Source organism: Pseudonaja textilis, chromosome 4 (genome assembly GCF_049901715.1).
Source record: "Pseudonaja textilis isolate UNSWEBS1 chromosome 4, rPseTex1.2, whole genome shotgun sequence".
In the NCBI taxonomy this organism is placed as follows: domain Eukaryota; kingdom Metazoa; phylum Chordata; class Lepidosauria; order Squamata; family Elapidae; genus Pseudonaja; species Pseudonaja textilis.
The window spans coordinates 21,838,452-21,857,159 of NC_141993.1; the positions used below are offsets into that span (position 1 = coordinate 21,838,452).

The 18,708-nt window shown below is 38.2% G+C and overlaps 1 protein-coding gene across 10 annotated transcripts in view; it reads left to right on the forward strand.

Annotated features, from left to right (window-relative positions):
• PCDH15 (protocadherin related 15) overlaps positions 1–18,708 on the forward strand; it is a 579,778-nt gene that overhangs the window by 420,676 nt on the left and 140,394 nt on the right. For all 10 annotated transcript variants that reach the window (XM_087932347.1, XM_087932353.1, XM_087932355.1 and 7 more), the window contains one exon: positions 18,405–18,521. In XM_087932347.1, coding sequence (XP_087788473.1) covers positions 18,405–18,521 — 117 coding nt within the window. The remainder of the gene's footprint in view (positions 1–18,404; positions 18,522–18,708) is intronic.

The window sequence follows — 18,708 nt, forward strand, 5'->3', positions numbered from 1 at the left end:
AAGCCACAGACTACCCAACGGCTCCGAGGCACCAATCGCTTTCTTTTCCAGAACCTTGTCACCAACCGAGCGTAATTACAGCCAAATTGACAAAGAGGCCCTAGCCGCAGTTGCTGCGGTAAAAAAATTCCATGAATTTCTTTTTGGTCACAAATTCGAACTCATCACAGACCACAAGCCGCTTCTGGGGCTATTGTCGGGGGACAAACAAACACCCCAAGTCTTGTCACCCAGGATGACAAGGTGGACCTTATTCCTGGCGGCCTACTCATACAAACTCGTTCACCGGCCGGGAAAAAACCTAAGCCACGCCAACGCCCTCAGCCGCTGCCCGCTGCCAACCCCTGTAGAGGACCCGGCTCCGGTCCATGCCATCTTCGATGTCAGCGAGCTCAACCTACCTATCACCTCAGGCGACATCGCCTTTCACTCCAAAAAAGACAAAACAATCGCCCAGGTTCTGGACTGGGTACGGAGGGGATGGCCGGTCACTAATTTCACAACTGAATTCACACCATTTAAAACCCGCCAGCAAGAGCTTTCCAGTTTACAGGGCTGCCTGTTGTGGGGAACCAGAGTTGTCATTCCAAGCTCCCTGCGCACACCTGTCCTGAAGGCGCTGCACGAGGGCCACCCAGGCATCGTCCGGATGAAGGCGTTGCCTCGAAGTTACGTCTGGTGGCCGGGCATGGACGACGAGATCGCCAAATGGGTAAGCTCTTGCCGACCCTGTCAGGAATCCAGGCCAGCACCGCCAATCACCACCCCAACCAAGTGGGAGAGTGCCAACGCACCGTGGTCACGGCTGCACATTGACTTGGCCGGGCCAATGCACGGCAAGACCTTCTTGGTGGTCGTGGATTCGTATTCCAAGTGGATCGATGTAGCCCTACTACCCACGACCACCACCCGGGCAGTTGCCCAAGCCCTGACCCGTTTATTTGTAACACACGGGCTGCCTGACACTCTAGTCTCGGACAATGGCCCCCAATTTACGTCTACAGAATTCAGCCGGTATGTCACAAACCTGGGCATCCGGCACATCTTAACGGCCCCCTTTCATCCTGCCAGCAACGGATTGGCAGAGAGAGCCGTTAGGTCAACAAAAGAGGCGTTGGCCAGATTCAATCAAGAGGACTGGCACTCTAAGCTCTCCCGTTTTCTCTTGAGCCAACACACGACCCCCTGTACGGTTACAAACAAGTCTCCTGCCGAGCTCCTAATGGGCAGACGCCTGAGAACGGTGTTAGACAGGCTGCATCCCCATTATTGCCCTGACACTCCTATCGGGTCTGACAGCAGTGTCAGAGATTTTGTGTTGCAGGACCCAGTGTTTGTCAGGAACTACGCCGGCGATCCGCTATGGGTACCCAGGAGAGTCGTGGCCATCACCGGTCCGAGATCGTACCAAGTTCAACTGGAGGACGGGCGAGTTTGGCGGAGACATCTGGATCAGATAAGGAAGCGCCAGAGTGGTCATGCCAATGCTGAACCATGGACTCCTGTTGATCTTCAGTCGTCACACCAGAATCTGATCGGGGACCATCTGAGGGACCTGTCACCACCGACAGAGCGAGGGGAACGGACGGTAGACCGGGACGGTCCGCCGGAGACGCCAGCCTTGCCGGCCTGCGATGCCACCGGGTTGTTGGACAATGACTATACTGCAAGCCAACCCGGTGGCAGAGACTATTCACAGACACCTGATCAGGTCCCAGAGCAACCCCGCTCTCCAGCACCCACCAATCCTGATTCCCTGAACTCTGGTCCACTCAGTGACTCACCTGAACTGCGCCGGTCCGGGCGCTCGCACAGACCACCTGCATATTTAAAAGACTATTCATGTTCGCATCTGGGGGGAAGGGGTGTTATGTCCTTGGAACTGACCAAAGTTCCCAACCAAGTCCGTCTATACTGCGGGGGCGTTTACAGCTCCCATTGGCTGGCTCCCTTCGACAGCCGGCTATAAAAGCTGGCTGCTAGGTCGAGCCAGCCGCTGTTCGCTGAGCATGTCTGCTTGTTAGTATGCAGACGCGACAGCCCTTTATTCCGTTGAATAAAGCCTTTACTTGTGAATGCTCTGGTTTGGTCTCTCATTCCTTAATCCATAATAGTTCACCTTCCAGAAAATTCTGAACACAGAGCTTTTCCTGAGGAATTCTGAACCATTTTGTTTGTTTTATTTGTCTTTATGTTTCTATATTTTAGTGTGTTTTCTTACTTTGTGAGTTGGTCAGACTCTTGTGATTATGGTGAGATGCAAACTTGATAAATAGATAGACTATATTCTACTTCCACTACATTAAAAACATTATAAAAGAATATAAGCAACCCTGTCCTATGTAAACTACCACAATTATACTGAAGTTGCATTTGGGTAAGCATTCATAAAGATGTAATATTTTGAAGTGAATCTAGCTTATGAACAACTCCTAGGTTCAAATGGGCTTCCTGCAGCATTCAAAATGGTGGACAGCCAACTGGCAAAAAGATCCAACACAAAAAGAGAAAGGCAGGTACACATTAGCATGGAAACTCTTTGAAAACTTTGAAAGCACTGTCAAAAAGATAAAGGTTTCTGAACCCATATTAAACTACAAAGTGGCAATGAGGTCATTTCATTTACAAATGAAGACAAAATTAAATTCACTAGTATCCCAATCTAATCAACCTAATATACTGCATGTTAAGAATTTACAGGCTATATTAGCATTAATGGACAATTTTGGCCTCATGTTACTATAGTACAGGAAGGTTAATTTTTCCTTATTATCCATGTTTTGGAGATTCAACCTGTAATAGAATGTGAGAATGGCCTTGGAGGTTGGAAAGAAGAAATGCTCCCCAGGGAATGATTGGATAAAGAATAATAGCATACAACTGAGTAAGACAGGATCAGTCTTAGTTTAAAATGTGATAAAAAAAGGAAGTTGCAGTCTTGGGACTCTCTTTGCTTGGTTGTTTTCTTGCAAATGTTTCATTACTAAACTAGATAATCCCAAAGGTGTTTTTTTTTTTCAAGAGGCAACTGGACTTTCTGGTGTTTCAAAGAAAAATCAGAAAGTCTTGAAAAAAAAGCACATTTGGAACAACCATGACTTGGATGATTGAGAATCTCCATAGACACTTACTAGGTAATGTGATCACTGCAAAAAAAAAAGTGGTAAAAAGAGACATTAGGAGTTTCTCACTCTTAGACGTGTAAGATTATGTTCATGTAGTCCTAGAATAAAGTAGCATTAGCTCCTGTCTGGTCTATTTGGGAGGCTGACACTACTATAAAAACATGAACATTGAATTTAAAATGCATTTGGTTTATTTATTTACCTGTAGTTTCATGTAGTTTTAGGGGCAGCTTTCAAAAATGCAATTTTACCAAGGTAGCTCAAAAGATAAACCACTTGTTTCAGGTTATTGATATACACATGTTGTACAGATTTGTGTGACATTACTGTACAGTTTTAGTGCTTTCAACACCTCAGCAGTATTGTTTTACATTTGAAGGTCATAGTCATGACAAGGCTGTTGTCTTTCTTTGATCTGTTCACACCAATATTTAATGCCTTGGACCCAATACTGCTAAACATTTTTCTTGGACCAAGTAACTATATTTCTTTGTTTTTCTCCATTCTAACTAACTTCTATCAAATACATTCCATTTCTATAAACTATACTGTATTCTATACTCTGATATTTTCATACCCCCAAAAGAAAAAGTAAGCAATACTTTCACTAAATTGGAATCCCTGTCCAAAGTCATATTCAATTTGTTTGCACTTTTATTACACTATTTTAGTAATGCTAGTATATATCATTATTATAATTGTTCCATTTATTACCATGTATTTGTACATTTATAATCTCTCTCATAGTTTCTAAAAGCCTAAAATCTAGATTTGTGAATTTTTAAATGACATTTTATGGCCACGGTGGCACAGTGGTTAGAGTACAGTACTGCAGGCTACTTCTGCTGACTGCCAGATGCCTGCAATTTGACAGTTCAAATCTCACCAGGCTCAAGGTTGATTCCACCTTCCATCCTTCCAAGATTGGTAAAATGAGGACCCAGATTGTTGGAGGCAATATGTTGACTCTGTTAACTGCTTAAAGAGGGCTGTGAAGCACTGTGAAGTGGTATATAAGTCTAAGTGCTATTGCTATTGCTATTTTTTCAGAATTTATTTTTTTTCTTTGCTTGCAGTTTAGAAACTTCAATGCCAGTCAATCTGTTGCTTTCTCCAGTAGCTGTGCTTGATTACCAGTGCCATCTTATTTCACTCTATTTCAGAGCCATATGTTGGATAAAGCTGCTTCAGCAGATCCGATCTCTGAACTTGAGTCTGATGTTTAATTGTCTGCATAAGCCTTTTATTGCCTCATGTACTTCATTATGAACATTCTCCGTTAATTTAAATAATTACCTTCTTTAGGGCTTGCAGAATATTAAATATGAAAACAGAGCCATCGTGCAGCATTAACAACACAGCAGCAATTAATTGGAGATCTATTTAGTTAGAGAGAAAAACCATGATGTTCACTTTATCATGAGAAGAGACGGGTTGAAAGATGGTGCAAGGAGATTATTAACATAAAGAAGGGCAGCTAGACCAGCAACATTTTCAACTGGTTTGTTATTTGGTCATTGTTCACGGTAGAATTTCAAATGATGCTTCTACAGTAGACTCATTCAAATAGGCAGTTGTGATGCAGAGGAAAAAAGCTCATCAAATGTTGTGTGGCAGAGAAAATGCTATGGAAGGTTCTAGACTGGAAAGAGGTGAGCAGATAGAAGAGGAGTTTCATGGTTGTAGGCATTGGGGGGAGGGGGAAGAGAATGGATTTGGTTCTGAGCTATTAAATAGCAATGCAAACAGTTGTCAAAGAGGGGAGAATGACAGTGAATAAGGATGGAAGCATTTCTTTGAGTTATGCAGCCATGCAATCATCAGTTATGCCTTTTAAACAAGCAAAAAACCCAAAGCTATATTTTCTCTAAAGGTGTTACCAAGTGCATCAGTTAGTATTAGTGATGCATTTCTCACAACAGGTAGTAGTTTTTGTGATGTCATTTTACACAATATTGTCAATCCCCAATAATTAATGCCAACTTAAAATAATCCTTTGTTTCCTTTTAAAGCTCTGTTGCTACACATTACTGTTCTAGAACAGAAAGATAATTAATTAATAAAAATAGAAGTAAACCAAGTGCTTAGTTATAATTAGCTATAACTTTCATTATATAAGCTAATAATTCCTATCACAAATAGAAATAACCATACTAAATACATAGTTACAATCACAGGACATAACTTAGAATTTATATATAAATAGTTAATGAGAAATTTCCAGAGGTGATTAATAAAGTATTGATAGAAGAGACTATTTCACAACACGTGGACACACTCAACATATACATGTCATTTCAATCGGAAAACTGTAAGCATCTTAGATCAATCCAAGTCTAAAAGTGTCAGAGAGTTTCTGGAGGCCTGGCATTCAGACAATTGGCCATCAACAGGCACATGGAGATAAACAACATCTACATACAACTCAAAAGAGACAATCAACAAGACCCAAAGGAAACAAAAAGAATAAAAAATAAATAAAATAAATAAAAGTAGCTCATATGGTAGTAGCAAATGTTATATGCAAATCACAAGGCAAAAGGCACAAAAATGCATGCACTGAAAAACATAGATGCTGTTAATTTCTGAAAGTAAGGATACTCTTGTTAATCCATCCGTGTTAACAGTTTAGGGGATTATATATGATGTTCTTTGTGCTTATCTGTTGGTCAAGTGAGATGCAGTTTGATCTGGTGGTTAAGGCACCAGACTAGACACTGGGAGTCCATGACTTCTAATCCTAGCTTAGGTGTAAAGCCAGCTAAGTGTCTTTAGGTTAGTCAGTTTCTCTCAGTTCTCGGAAGGAGGCAATGGCAATGCCAAGAAAATTGCAGGAATTAATCCAGTCAGTTATCAAGAGACAATAGTGACTCAAAGGCAGAAGGATAAAAGGTCACCTGCAAAAGGTTTAACGTTCATCGTATTGTCTTCGCATGTCCTCTGCATTTCAAGAGTAGAAAAATAGAAGAGTATCTTTTATCTTAGATAAAAGAGCATAAATGCTGGTGTCTTGGAAATTCCCAATGTTTCACTGCGTTAAAAGCAAATAAGAATTTTCATTTCTGTTCATTTGGTTTCATTTATTTATACATGTATTTTGTTTTTTTCATTCATTTTTAAAATGAAAATATTTCTACAGAAAATGCCATAGATGTAATACGTTAGGGTATCATAATTTAGCCAAAAATTAATAGAAATCCTGTCAGTTATTTTTATTAGGGTAATGATTTCAAAGCTAATAGGAAAACTGAGCTCATGATGCACTATTCTGAATTCAGAACAGTACGTTATGTATCCTCCACTACGGCACTTCATATATTTAGCTGGATATTTGAAATGATTTAGTCTACTGCTTTCAGCTTTTACAGAAATAAGCCTAATTGTCTCACTCTTCTCTATGCCCCGCCTCCTCACTGTTAATACACAGACAACATTCAAATATTGAGCACTAAAATATTCGAAAGTATGTGGAAATAAAGCATTCAAACAATTAATATTCAGAAAAAGTAAAGCCTGAGAGATTTTCAACACACACAGAGAGAAGGAAGAAAGTCAAATGACAACATTTATTTATTTATTTATTTATTTATGTCAATTGCTTACAAGATAATAGGTATAAATAAAAACATAATTATGAATACATGGATACATATAAGAAAAACAATAAAAGAAACAATAGGACAGGGACAGTAGGCACGTTGGTGCACTTATGCACGCCTCCTACCAAACCTCTTAGGAAAGGGGTGAGGTCAATAGTAGACAGTCTAAGGTTAAAGTTTTGGGGGTTTGGGGAAGAAACCACAGAGTCTGGTAGAGTATTCCAGACATTGACCACTCTGTTGCTTAAGAACATGTACATCATGACTTCACCCTACAATGATGAGACATTTATGTCATGTTTTATGACAGAAATACATAATTGTATACTTTTCACTATGACATCATGATGTTAGTGTCAATTTGACTTATTATGGAAATTACTAGGAGAATGTTAAAATGAATCTGAATCTTTTATAAATTTCATTACTATCAGCTATAATTTCCTGTTACTTCTGGAGTGCATATAATGAGGTCCATATTGCTATAATTCTGTGTCTGATTGACAAGTAGATTATGGAATAGGCTGCTTGATGGCTACCATTGGTATATTCAATGGAAACTGTCTTGCAGACGGTTGGCATATTGTTGAAGACATAATGGAAGTTAATGATATATTGTAAGTTTCAAATCTCAGTACCAATTATCCCAACCAAAAATGTAGGATTTTTTAAAAGATATGACACCAAACTATCATTTCATCTTGGCTATAGTATAATTACATATACAAAGAAAATAATGCAAGAGATAGTCAAATTGAAAACAAATTATTATTCCTAACTTTTGCAATATAAACAGTTCTACAGATAACATTTCATAAATTAGTTCAGTGAGAAAAAAATCTAGTACATTAAAAACAACTGAAATATTTGAACCAGTTATTATTTACGTTTTTAGCATTTGTTTGGTGAAATGAATGAGTTTAGTCCATTCATTATAGGTGTAGAAATATTTATCATCATTGGTTGAGATCTCAAATTAATTGCCTGTACTTGTACAGCATTTCTAGTGTGACAATTATTTTGTTGATATAAAGCATTTTTTTCGATGCCTTTATAGTTGATGAGTAATTTTATTTGAACATGTAAATTTATAACTAACTGCATGAAGAACTTTAGAGTTTAATTTTCTACAATGAATTTATCTCCTATAAATAATCCATAGTAATAACTCCCTCTGTGGGGGTTTTGAGGAGAGATGGAGCAAGGTAATAGCTCCTTCCTTTCTATCTTCCTTTGAAATTAAAAACTGTATAAATAAATTTTCATTGAAAGAAAATAGCTGTAATTCTAAACCCATAATTTTATCTAATTTTGATAAGAACTATCTTTTCCAAATTACATCATATTCAGTATTTCCAGCCTCTGTGTGCAATTTTTCAAAGGACATTTTACTATTTTTTAAAGAATTGTTAGGTGAAAATAAATTAAGAACAAAGTTTCATCACACTAAAATTATGGGTTCAATTTAAGAGAAGTGTTATTTAAATGTTTTCTTTGCTGGTCTCCTCACTTAGTTTTCTAGATACTGTGCTTCTTTTCTAAATACATCTTTGCAGGATTAATCTATGTGATTTCTAAAACGAAAGAAAAAGTTAGTCTATGGCAACAAGCATAAGGGTCACAAGTAGCCTTCAGACTAATTTCATGTGAATTTTTGTTTAAGTTTAAAGCCGTAAGAATTCAGTTTAAAGTCTTATACCCCTGAAAAAAAATTAACGATTTCTAACTTTGTAATGTCTGACTTAATATTTAGGACAGGGATCCTAAACTTGGCAACATTAAGACTTGTGCACTTCAACTCCCAGAATTCCTCCTCCAGTCATGTTAATTCAGGAATTCTGGGAGTTGAAGTCCACAAGTCTTAATGTTGCCAAGTTTGGAGATCTCTGATCTAGGAAATGTAAATAATTCCATCCAAGTCAGGAGAAGTGTTCCCAGATGATGTCAAGGATGTTAAGCCCATAATCAGCAGGGACTTTACATATTTTCCACCTTTATTTGTTTAAAACAAGAGTCTTCAAACTTAACAGCTTTAAGACTTGTGGACTTCAACTCCCAGAATTCCTCCTCCAGTCATGTTAACTCAGGAATTCTAGGAGTTGAAGGCCACAAGTCTTAAACTTGCCAAGTTTGAAGACCCATGGTTTAAAATAATGTTATTCTGGGAGAAGTGTGAGAGAAAGTTGGGGGAAGAGTGGTAGAGCCTTCCATCCTGGCAACCCATCATAGAGATCAATTCATGGTTGCTTTTCCTATGAGTAGGCAAGGCAAGGAGGTCAGGATATCTACCACTCATTGACTTGAAATGACCTGTCATTAATATTTTACAAGAATGAAATAGGGGCACAAAAAAGTAACCAGGGAGCAGTTTGGGGTGAAGCTTTTTAGTTCTACAGATGTAATAAATTAAAAATTTCAGCTCTAAAGACTGCACTCCTAAAAGTATGTCATGACCTTTCATGTCTTAAGGCTCCAATTTGAAGTGAACCTGGACTGATTTTTGTATAAGCAAGGAAGATTGCTAAGAGATTGTTGCTTGATTAACCAGGTCTGGTTAACCTTTAAAATTGTCTGATTTCTAACTTGTTTCTTAACCCTGCTTCCTAATTTATTTTTTGATGTGACTTGTTACTCAGTCTTAAGTTGAGTCTGGTCTGGGTGTTATGTGAATTTTGTTGTATGTATAATGTGTATACAGGTACAATGACAATAAAAAATTCAATTTAACAACTGATTGCAGAACTCTGTTTAGGGCCTGTCAGTTGATAGGAGAAAGAGAGAAAAACAAGGCTGTAAAAAAATTGGAGAGAGGGGAAAACTTAAGAGTTTTCTAAAAATGCTTTTGGTACACAATTTCTTCCGCCAAGGGAATTATGTACCGTATAATGGATCATCTACACTCTGGGAATGCTTTAATTTATGCTTTGCTGGTATGTTTTTAAACAAAGTAAGTCTTATAAAAGCATGTTAAATCTCCTGTCTTATGTAAATCTCTAATAGTGTTGTACCTGCAACTTTTTACCACTCAGCAAATGGAGAAGGTGCTGTAATCTATTGCTGACAAGTTTTACAAAAATGCTGAGAAAAGGCAGTAGGCTAATGCTAATACATTGCATATAGCTAATTAAAAAAAGTGTGGGAAAGGGAAAACTATTCTTCCATCCCACCGTCTTCTAAAATTTAATCTTCTGAAAACCCTATAAACCAAAGCATTTGTATTCACGTAACCAACCTTGGAATTAGTTCAGCCTTTTTTTTCCCCAAAAGTCTTTGTTTTGAAGATTATGACTAAGAAAAACAAGAACGAAGGCAACTCCTTAGCTTACTTCAACAATTCCAAACTTAAGTAACTCAATTACCAATTCACACTTAATATATTAATCCTCAAACTAAGCAGTTTTCTGAACTCTCAGAACATGCTAAGCTGCAAAAAACCAAGATGTGGCTTAGAGGATTGTCCCGATTTGTTTAATTAAAATGTGGCAAAGAAAAGTAAAAAAGACAATAAGGCAGTAGCAATAAAATGTGTGATTTTCTCATACGTGTATATAACTTCATATAATGCAAACTTTCAATAAATAAGCATGTTTCATTGTATTCATGTATTCATAATTGTAAGAAATTCCTTTGAAATCACCATTAACATCAGGTCTTTAATTTACTAATTGGGACCATACATTTACTTTCTAAAGAAAAAAATCCAAGATTAATACTAAGCAAGCTTTTTTGCGTTGTCTGGAATACAACGATTTGATCTTTAACTGACCTGCCATAAATACAAAGCTTGTGGTGTCAAAAATATCCCTTTCAGACACTGAAAGACTATTGTTCACACCAAACTACAAGCCAGTAGGATTTATTTTTAAGTTGGATTCTTTAGAATTCCAGACAAAGTATGTTTTCAATCTAATCTTGCTAGAAATATGTGTTGTGTTTAGTTGCTATTTCAAAGTCTTTACAACGGATGAGAAAAGTTAGCAATTTTTTGTTGCTAACTTTACAATTTGCTCCTATGCCACATTCTTGAATTAAGATATGTCTCAGCTGCAAAGTGTGCCTTCGGTAAAAATATTACTCATTTTGGGGGCTTTCTGAGTGACTTTGTGTTTATCTTGTTGCTATTGATTTGTTTACTATGAAAAAGAAAGCATAACCATTCTAGTCGTCTCCTATAGACAAGGCTATTCTGTATCATCAATGTTCTCTGTCGTTGCTCTTTTTGGCATTTTAACTTAAAATTCCTTTTCAGAGCACTAAGGATTTGCAGAACAAATGTTTAAGTGTTTTGAATTTGTCACCTTTTCACTGAAAACAATTAAGACAAAAGAAAGAAACAGCAATATTTGACTGGTTCCTAAGTATTTTTTTCCATCCAAAATATTTTCTCATATGTGTTGAATACCTATAGAAAAACACACTTATTCAAAATAAATTTTTGATCCTATTTATTCTATCTGTCTCTAAAAATGGGCTCAAAGATAGAATAAGTCTTTTTGTTTTATTCTTTAGAAACTTCCTCTTAAAATAAGGTGCTCATCGGGCATTTTTAAATTCCTACACCATGTCTAGGAATAGAATTTTGTTTTATCCTAGTCCTGCTGTATCCCACTTTATTATTTATTTATTGGAATTATTTGTTGCCCTTCTCATTTCAAAGTAACTCTGGGTGGCTTACATCTTTAAAACCATTCAAACCATAAAAGATAAATATTTCTAAAACATTAAAAATGGAATTACAGTCAAAGATAAAATTAGTTAAAAGATGGGGAAGGAGGGAGCAGGATGCGTGGGGTGGGGGGGAGGTGGGATCGCCTCTTAATTTATCAATCATTTCCAGTATGAAGTTCCCCCCTTGAAACCCCAAGCCAATTGTCAAAGCCAAGTCTTCAGGCCATTATGAAAAGTCAGAAGAGTGGGAGCCAATCTTCCATCCTTTTGAGGTCGGTAAAATGATCCAGATTATTGTGGGCAATATGCTGACTCTGTAAACTGCTTAAAGAGCGCTGTAAAGCATTGTGAAGTGTACATTAGTCTAAGTGCTATTGCTATTACTTCAAGGGAGTAAGATATTCCAAAGGACAGGAGCCCCAATAGAGAAGGCCCTTCACTTGGTCCCCACTAGTGACTGATACTTTCCCAGCCGAACCATGCTTAAATTTTGTATGCAGAGAGTGGAAATCTGATGTCTGGACTGGACATGTAGATGCTGAAAAGTCTAATAGATCCTTTTCTTCTGTTGCCTGCTCTCCTTGTGGTGATCCATCTGCATTTCTTAAGCAGCCTGCATCTTGGGCCTTTAAAGTGGCTGATCAGTTACCATTCTATACTTCTCATGTGCATTTTCTGGAGAGACTGGCTGTGCTTTGAATCTCTATTGAAAACCACTAACAATGCTAGTCATTGTTGCCACTTTAATGTCATTTTTATTACCTCTTCTTCTTTCCTTTATCTTTACGGCTTTCAGATCTCTGGCTCTTTTTTTTTTTCATTCAGCCCTCTTTCCTCCCATGATATTCATCTCTAGCTGAGCACTTTTAAAGGGTCAGCTTATCTGGTCATGAATGGGGTAACCTTGAAGGATAAACGCAAGAAGAAAAATAGAAACTTTTCTACCGTCTAATGTGTCTTTGCATAGGGAGAAACCATCTGGGCCCCTTTTTTAAGAAAAACAAACTGAAAATTTTGAACAAATGCCAAGAAAAAAAAAACAAGTAATTTTAAAACAGTCTGCTAAGTGTTATGGATCATTCTGAATTACTGAAGAGCTTGACCAAAATGAGCATTACTCTGGATTATACAAATTAATTGAAAAGGCTATACCAAAGGAGACACAGTTGCACACTGGGTCAAGATGACTGAGACCATGAGCTAAGTAAAGTCATGAGGCTAGCAACACATCACAAATTATAAAAGAAAGAAATGTGATTTGACAAATGTATTGAGCAGATAGCTATGTTCTATAAAAGAAATGATGGTTTGATTGTGTAGAAAGTTAGCACCCACCCATCTCTTAGAAGAATAAAATATTTTGAGAAATATTAAGAAGACAGAATATTATATTTCCCTGGATGAGAAATGGAAAAATATGCACTTGGAAAGCAGCCCCCACTTTCCTTAATAGCCCACAGCAGATGTCAGCACTTAAGAGATAAAGAGATAGCTAGCTCTATTCATAGGCAAAAATTCCCTGCAGCAAGGTCTGGACAAAGGGAGGATTAGTTCTCAGTCACAAAAGGAATTGCTCAATGCCCCTTCATTGCATCAGCAGTCCAAACTTCAACTAAACCTGGGAGCTCATACAACCTACAGAGCCAGCTATGACCCATACAACAGCCAATAGAATACATGTTCTTGCACAGGAACAGGAAATTCAAGTGCGAGGCCCAAGAAAAGGTATAAAAGCAGAGGTGGTATTCAGCAGGTTCTGACAAGTTCTGGAGAACCGGTAGCAGAAATTTTGAGTAGTTTGGAGAACCAGCAAATACCACCTCTGACTGACCTCACTCCATCTATTCTCTGCCTCCTGAGTCCCAGCTGATTGGCTGGGTCTTCTTTTGTTGCCCTGCACAGGAGAACAGAGCTGGAAAGCAGGTTAGTGAGGTGGGGAGGGAATGGGATTTTGCAGTAACCTTCCCCCAGGAGTGGGGAAGGTATGGACATTTTACAGTATATTTCCCCTACCATGCCCACCAAACCACACCCACAGAACTGGTAGTATTTTTTTTTAATCCCACCACTGTTGTAAGAGCCATCCACCCTCAATTCTGTGTAGTCAGCTACCCAGGATCTCAAACCCATGTAGTCCTGTTCATCAATAATGTACCCTCTTTCCACTCGGACCCATTTTACCTCTAGTGCCTTTCTCCTGGCTTGGAACTGAACCTGATGGATTTTTCTTCCAAAAATTGGCTTCTTATGGCAATGTTCTGATTCCCTAAATGTGACTAACAACATATTGAATTGGGTTACCTGGAACCTTTGATTGGAAATTAACTATTCTTCCCAAATGCAGACTTGTTCTTTTCATTCCTGAGAACTCTGGGTTTCAAGTAACATCATTCTACATACGAAGCAAGAGTTATAGCCAATGTGCTTGTGGTAATGTTAGGAGTAAAAGACATTAGAAAGACACAGGGCAGCCTGCTTATCCTATCTGCCTGTCAGTACATTTGTATGCTCTAACTTATACATATAAATTCAATTCACTTTGCCTATCTATGAAGACTGCCCACAGCTTTTACTGCATTCTCCATAGAATGTGGGGATGAATTGGTGCATGCATAGTGCAGTCTTCAGATGCTAATCAAACAGAGTTCATTGAGAGTTATTCCTAGTAAAAAGGATAGTAATACTGCATCCCTGCCCACAATGGGAAACTGAAAATCTGCCACAATGGTGTAAGTTTTCTGTGAATCACTTGAGTAATTAACTAGAAAATACTCAAGACTTAGAGAGTTCAAATCTGCCTTGTAACTTGAATCATAGTAGTCTTCTATCAGGAAAAGTTACAGTCCCAGCTTCTAGAAAACCTGGAGAATGAATTGTTTTCCACAGAGGACAAGCAATGCTGCCATCTTCTCCACTCAGAGATACACAATAATCATTGTTTGTAGTTACTGGCATGTCACTGTCAGCCATTCACTTCTTTCCAGGAGTGGGTTTCTTCCAGTTTGCACCTATTCGCTAGAACTGGTTGTTAACATTCTAAGCAGTTTGGAGAACCGGTTGTTAGAAGAAATTAATGGCCTAATCCTGTAAGGAAGGCAGGAAGGAAACATTCTGGTGTTGCTTACAGAAACTGCCTCTCCATTTACCCTTTTTACACTCTTGGCAGGATTAGACTTCCTGTCTCAGGAATTTCTCTGGAGTTATTTTTCCCTCCTTTGCTGGTACTTTGCTTGTGTAGAGGGACCATTCAAAGTTACAATGGCACTGAAAAAAGTGACTTATGACCATTTTTCACACTTACGACTGTTGCAGCATCCCCACAGTCATGAGAGGCCAGGTGAGGAGATGCGTGCCTCGATGTGAGTGATATTGAGTTGGCTGCACACAGCCAATAACATGACCACCAAGCCACGCCGACCACCTAATCCATGCCCACAGAACTGGTTGTTAAAAAATTTGAATCCCACCCCTGCTTCTTTCCAACCCTCAGTCACTATATGGATCAGGAGTCTCCATGCCCCTCTGTCTCTCACTGTCTTCTTCAGATCCACCATGATCACCCCAGTGTCATCGTTTATAGTGTCCAGCTAGCAGGTACTAGGATGACCCTTCTCCCACTAATCGCGCCCAGCATGACTGACTTTTTGAGTAAGTCAGCTCTCATGACATTGTAGTTCAGAGAGTTCTGGTTCAGATGAGTCAGACCAGATGGAGGGGGGTATCTAGATTACCACAGAAGCCAGCGGAAGGCTCTGTGGAGCAGGAGGTCTCAGAGCCGGATGCAGAGCAGGGCCCATCTACTCACACTCAGGTGGAGAGACAGCTGTTTTTTTGTTCCAGAGCTGAGCGAGAAGGAACAGCTGGGCCCTGTCCCAGATACGCATATGCACAGAGAAGTGTGGAGAGGAGAGCAACGCAACACTGAGCACCAGCTATGGAATGAGATGTTAACAAGCCCCTTCCTGGCTGGGATATAAGGGTGATGGGTGTGGAAGGCGTGGTTGTCGGAGACATCCATTCATGTTCCAGAAGAGTTTCATCTGGAAGATTCTTTGCCAGGATTTCCTTGCCACTAACCAGATTGGTCAGGATTCTTTCTGTTGGGATTGAAGTGTTACTTGAAGCTCCCTACAATTCGACTTATTATATCTAGCTGAGTTTTATCAAAGAAAGTTAAATGTATTCACAAATCTCTCTGCTTTGTCTTCACTCATTGCTCAAGTGAACAAATTCGTGAAATCCTGGATGCAATGCTTAATCTTATACTACAGATGGAAGGCAATTAGCTAAGGTTATTAATTTACCATTATCGGGTTGTTTCTGCTCTTAATTAGCTGTAAAAAGATTGATAAAAGGGGCACTGAATGTCTACATCCAAAGGAAGCTTATTAGAGAACAAGGGAAGAAAAGACAAAAACAAATGGAGTCAGTGGGGAAGCACAGGAAAAAGGTTTTTATAAAGCATGCTGATTTGGGCTATTTAGAGCCCAACATTTTTCCTAGGCAAGGGTTTCCTGTGGGGTCTGGGAGATGTGTGACTATTTTTAAGAAATGTGTCAGAGAGTACATATTAAGGCTTGTCCACCAAGGCACTACAGGTGTGTTTGTTTATTCATTCCATTCTGTTGTACAGAAGATCTCCCAAATCACAACCAGAAGTAGAATTTCATGTCTTGGCCTGAGAAAATAATTGAACATGTGCATTAAATAGCAGCGTGATTCACCTTGCTATAGCTGAATCCTGTCCATTTTACATAGAGCCAAAGTTCATAGGCTTGGAAGTTACCTATTTGCAGGATTCCTTGCTTCTGGTTAATTCATGCCACCATATCTGACAAGGTGGACATGCTCTGGGTTCCATCTATTAAACAATGCCACCAGTTGGGATTCAGGAAATGTGACTCTTCTATTATAAAAATCTATCCTTTTGAACTCCATATCCTCTGAGATTTGTAGAGCCCTGCCTTTGCTAGTATTTTAGAAATCCTTGAAGACTTCGATGTTCCCTTGATCATGGGGATCTGTTTGATTAGGTGAGCCTGTCACTGCTTTTCTTTTTTATTATTCAAGTTGAGTTTATCTCGAGGGACAATTGCATTCATTATTTTTATGGTTGGCTTTGGATTTAATCTTACGTGCATGCACTAAAGTTACAGTGGGTGATTAAATAAATTAATGCAATCAACTTTACCATTGTCATAGATAAATATCATTCACCTGGTTTATGTAGTTAATTAAAGCTGTAATCCAGGATGCTGTTTGATGAATTGAAACATCTGCAGAAAATGATGCAGTCCTAGGAATCGTATTTGTTTGATCAGCCATAATGTTTTGATAGACAAATAGACAAAATGGTTTTCTGGCAATTCTGTACAGGTTAGTAATATAGGCCTGCAAATTTCCTTTTTTAAAAAAAATTAAATATTTTATTGATTAAATTTTTAAAACATTGGACACAGTGTGATCGTCCTGGAATTCATTTTTGCCATGCATACTATATATATGATATATATCTTATATACATTTATACAGTTATCTTATCTCTGTAGTTTTATCTCTTGTATTCCATTGTGTTTATTTACATAACCTCAATTATCCATTCTACGAATCCTATTCATTTTTTATTCTGAGTCCCTCCTTTCTTTTCCCATCTTTGGTAAAATTTGTTCCATATCTTGTAATATTCTGTCTCATCTTTGTTTTTCAATTCCAGAGTCAGTCTGTCCACTTCAACACACATCAGTATTTTCTTTATCACCTCACCTTCATCAGGGATTTCTCTGTCTTTCCAATGTTGAGCAAAAACCATTCTTGCTGCTGTAATAATATATACTATTAAATAGGTCACCTCTTTATTATATTTCTCTGTCATAATTCATAGTAAAAATACTTTGGTTTTGTATTCTAATTTATATTCAATCATCTCCTCTAACTACGTGTGTGTCCTATGCCAAAATTCCTGTGTTTTTTTTACAAGACCACCATGTATGATTATATGTACCTGGTTCTTAGGTACATTTCCAGCAATTTGGTGATAGATTGTTATACATTTTAGCCAGTCTTGCTTGGGGGGGGAGATGCCATCTATAGAACATCTTGTATAAGTTTTGTTTTATACAATGTGGCCAGTGTTATATTTCTGTTTTGTTTCCATAATTCTTGCCATTTATCCAATTCTATATTATATCCAAAGTTTTTGGCCCATGCCACCATCATTTCCTTGACCTGTTCTTCCTCCATCTTATATTCCAATAAAAATTTACAAATTTTCCTTATCAATTTATTGTCTGTTCCCCAATAAGATTGCATTTAGTGTCATGGCTTGTCTACTAATCCCCCATTCTTTCATATCTTTCCCATATCATGATTGGATTTGCAAATATGCCCACCATTCCAATTCTACCCCTTGTTCTTTTAGCTCTTGTCTCATTTTTAATTCCCCTTTTTCATTTATAATATCCTTATATGTGATAATTTTTTCCTGGTTAATAAGGTTTGGGTGTACTATCACCTCTAAGGTGGATAACCAAACTGGAATTTCCATGTAGATTTGCTGTTTGATTTTATTCTATGCTGTAAATAAAGCTTGTCTTATCTGGTGTCTTTGAAAATATTGATGCACAACATATCCGTACCACAGAAATGTGTGCCATCCTAGATGTAAGTTGTGGCCCTCTAATGTTAACAGTCTCTTATTTTTTAGCATTATCCAATCTTTCACCCAAGTAAGTGTCATTGCCTGGTAGCATATTTCCAAATCTGGTAAACTAAAACCTCCCCTCTCTTTAGTTTCTTGCAAAACTTTTACTTTAATCCTTGGTTTCTTTCCTTGCCATGTAAAGTTCAAAGTCATTTTCTTCAGGCAGATATCCTCTTGAGCAGCAGGCTGGAGCAACAAAGAGTTGTAAATTAAGAATGAGCATTGGCAGGCTGTTTAGGGAGGGGGAGGTTTTTTTGAGAAAAGTTCATTCTAGATTTGAGAATCATTTTTTTATTTATTTATGTTTTGCAGGATATGAATGATTACTCCCCAGTATTTAGCAAAACTCTGTACAGGGCCATGGTTGCTCCCGATGCGATCAAGGGCACCGTTATCACGATGGTGGAAGCTGGAGATTTGGACCCACCGGTAAGCAAAGAAAGGTTTTTCTTCATATTTTTTAATGCAAAGAAGAATTTCTTTTAAGACCACATAAACAGATTTAATCCTCTGAACAATAGAAGTGATTACTGCATATGGATTTAACGGCAGTCGCTTTAATGCTAGCCTATCCTGAAGCTGCACTTCAATTACTGTTTTCCAAGATTGATAAGCT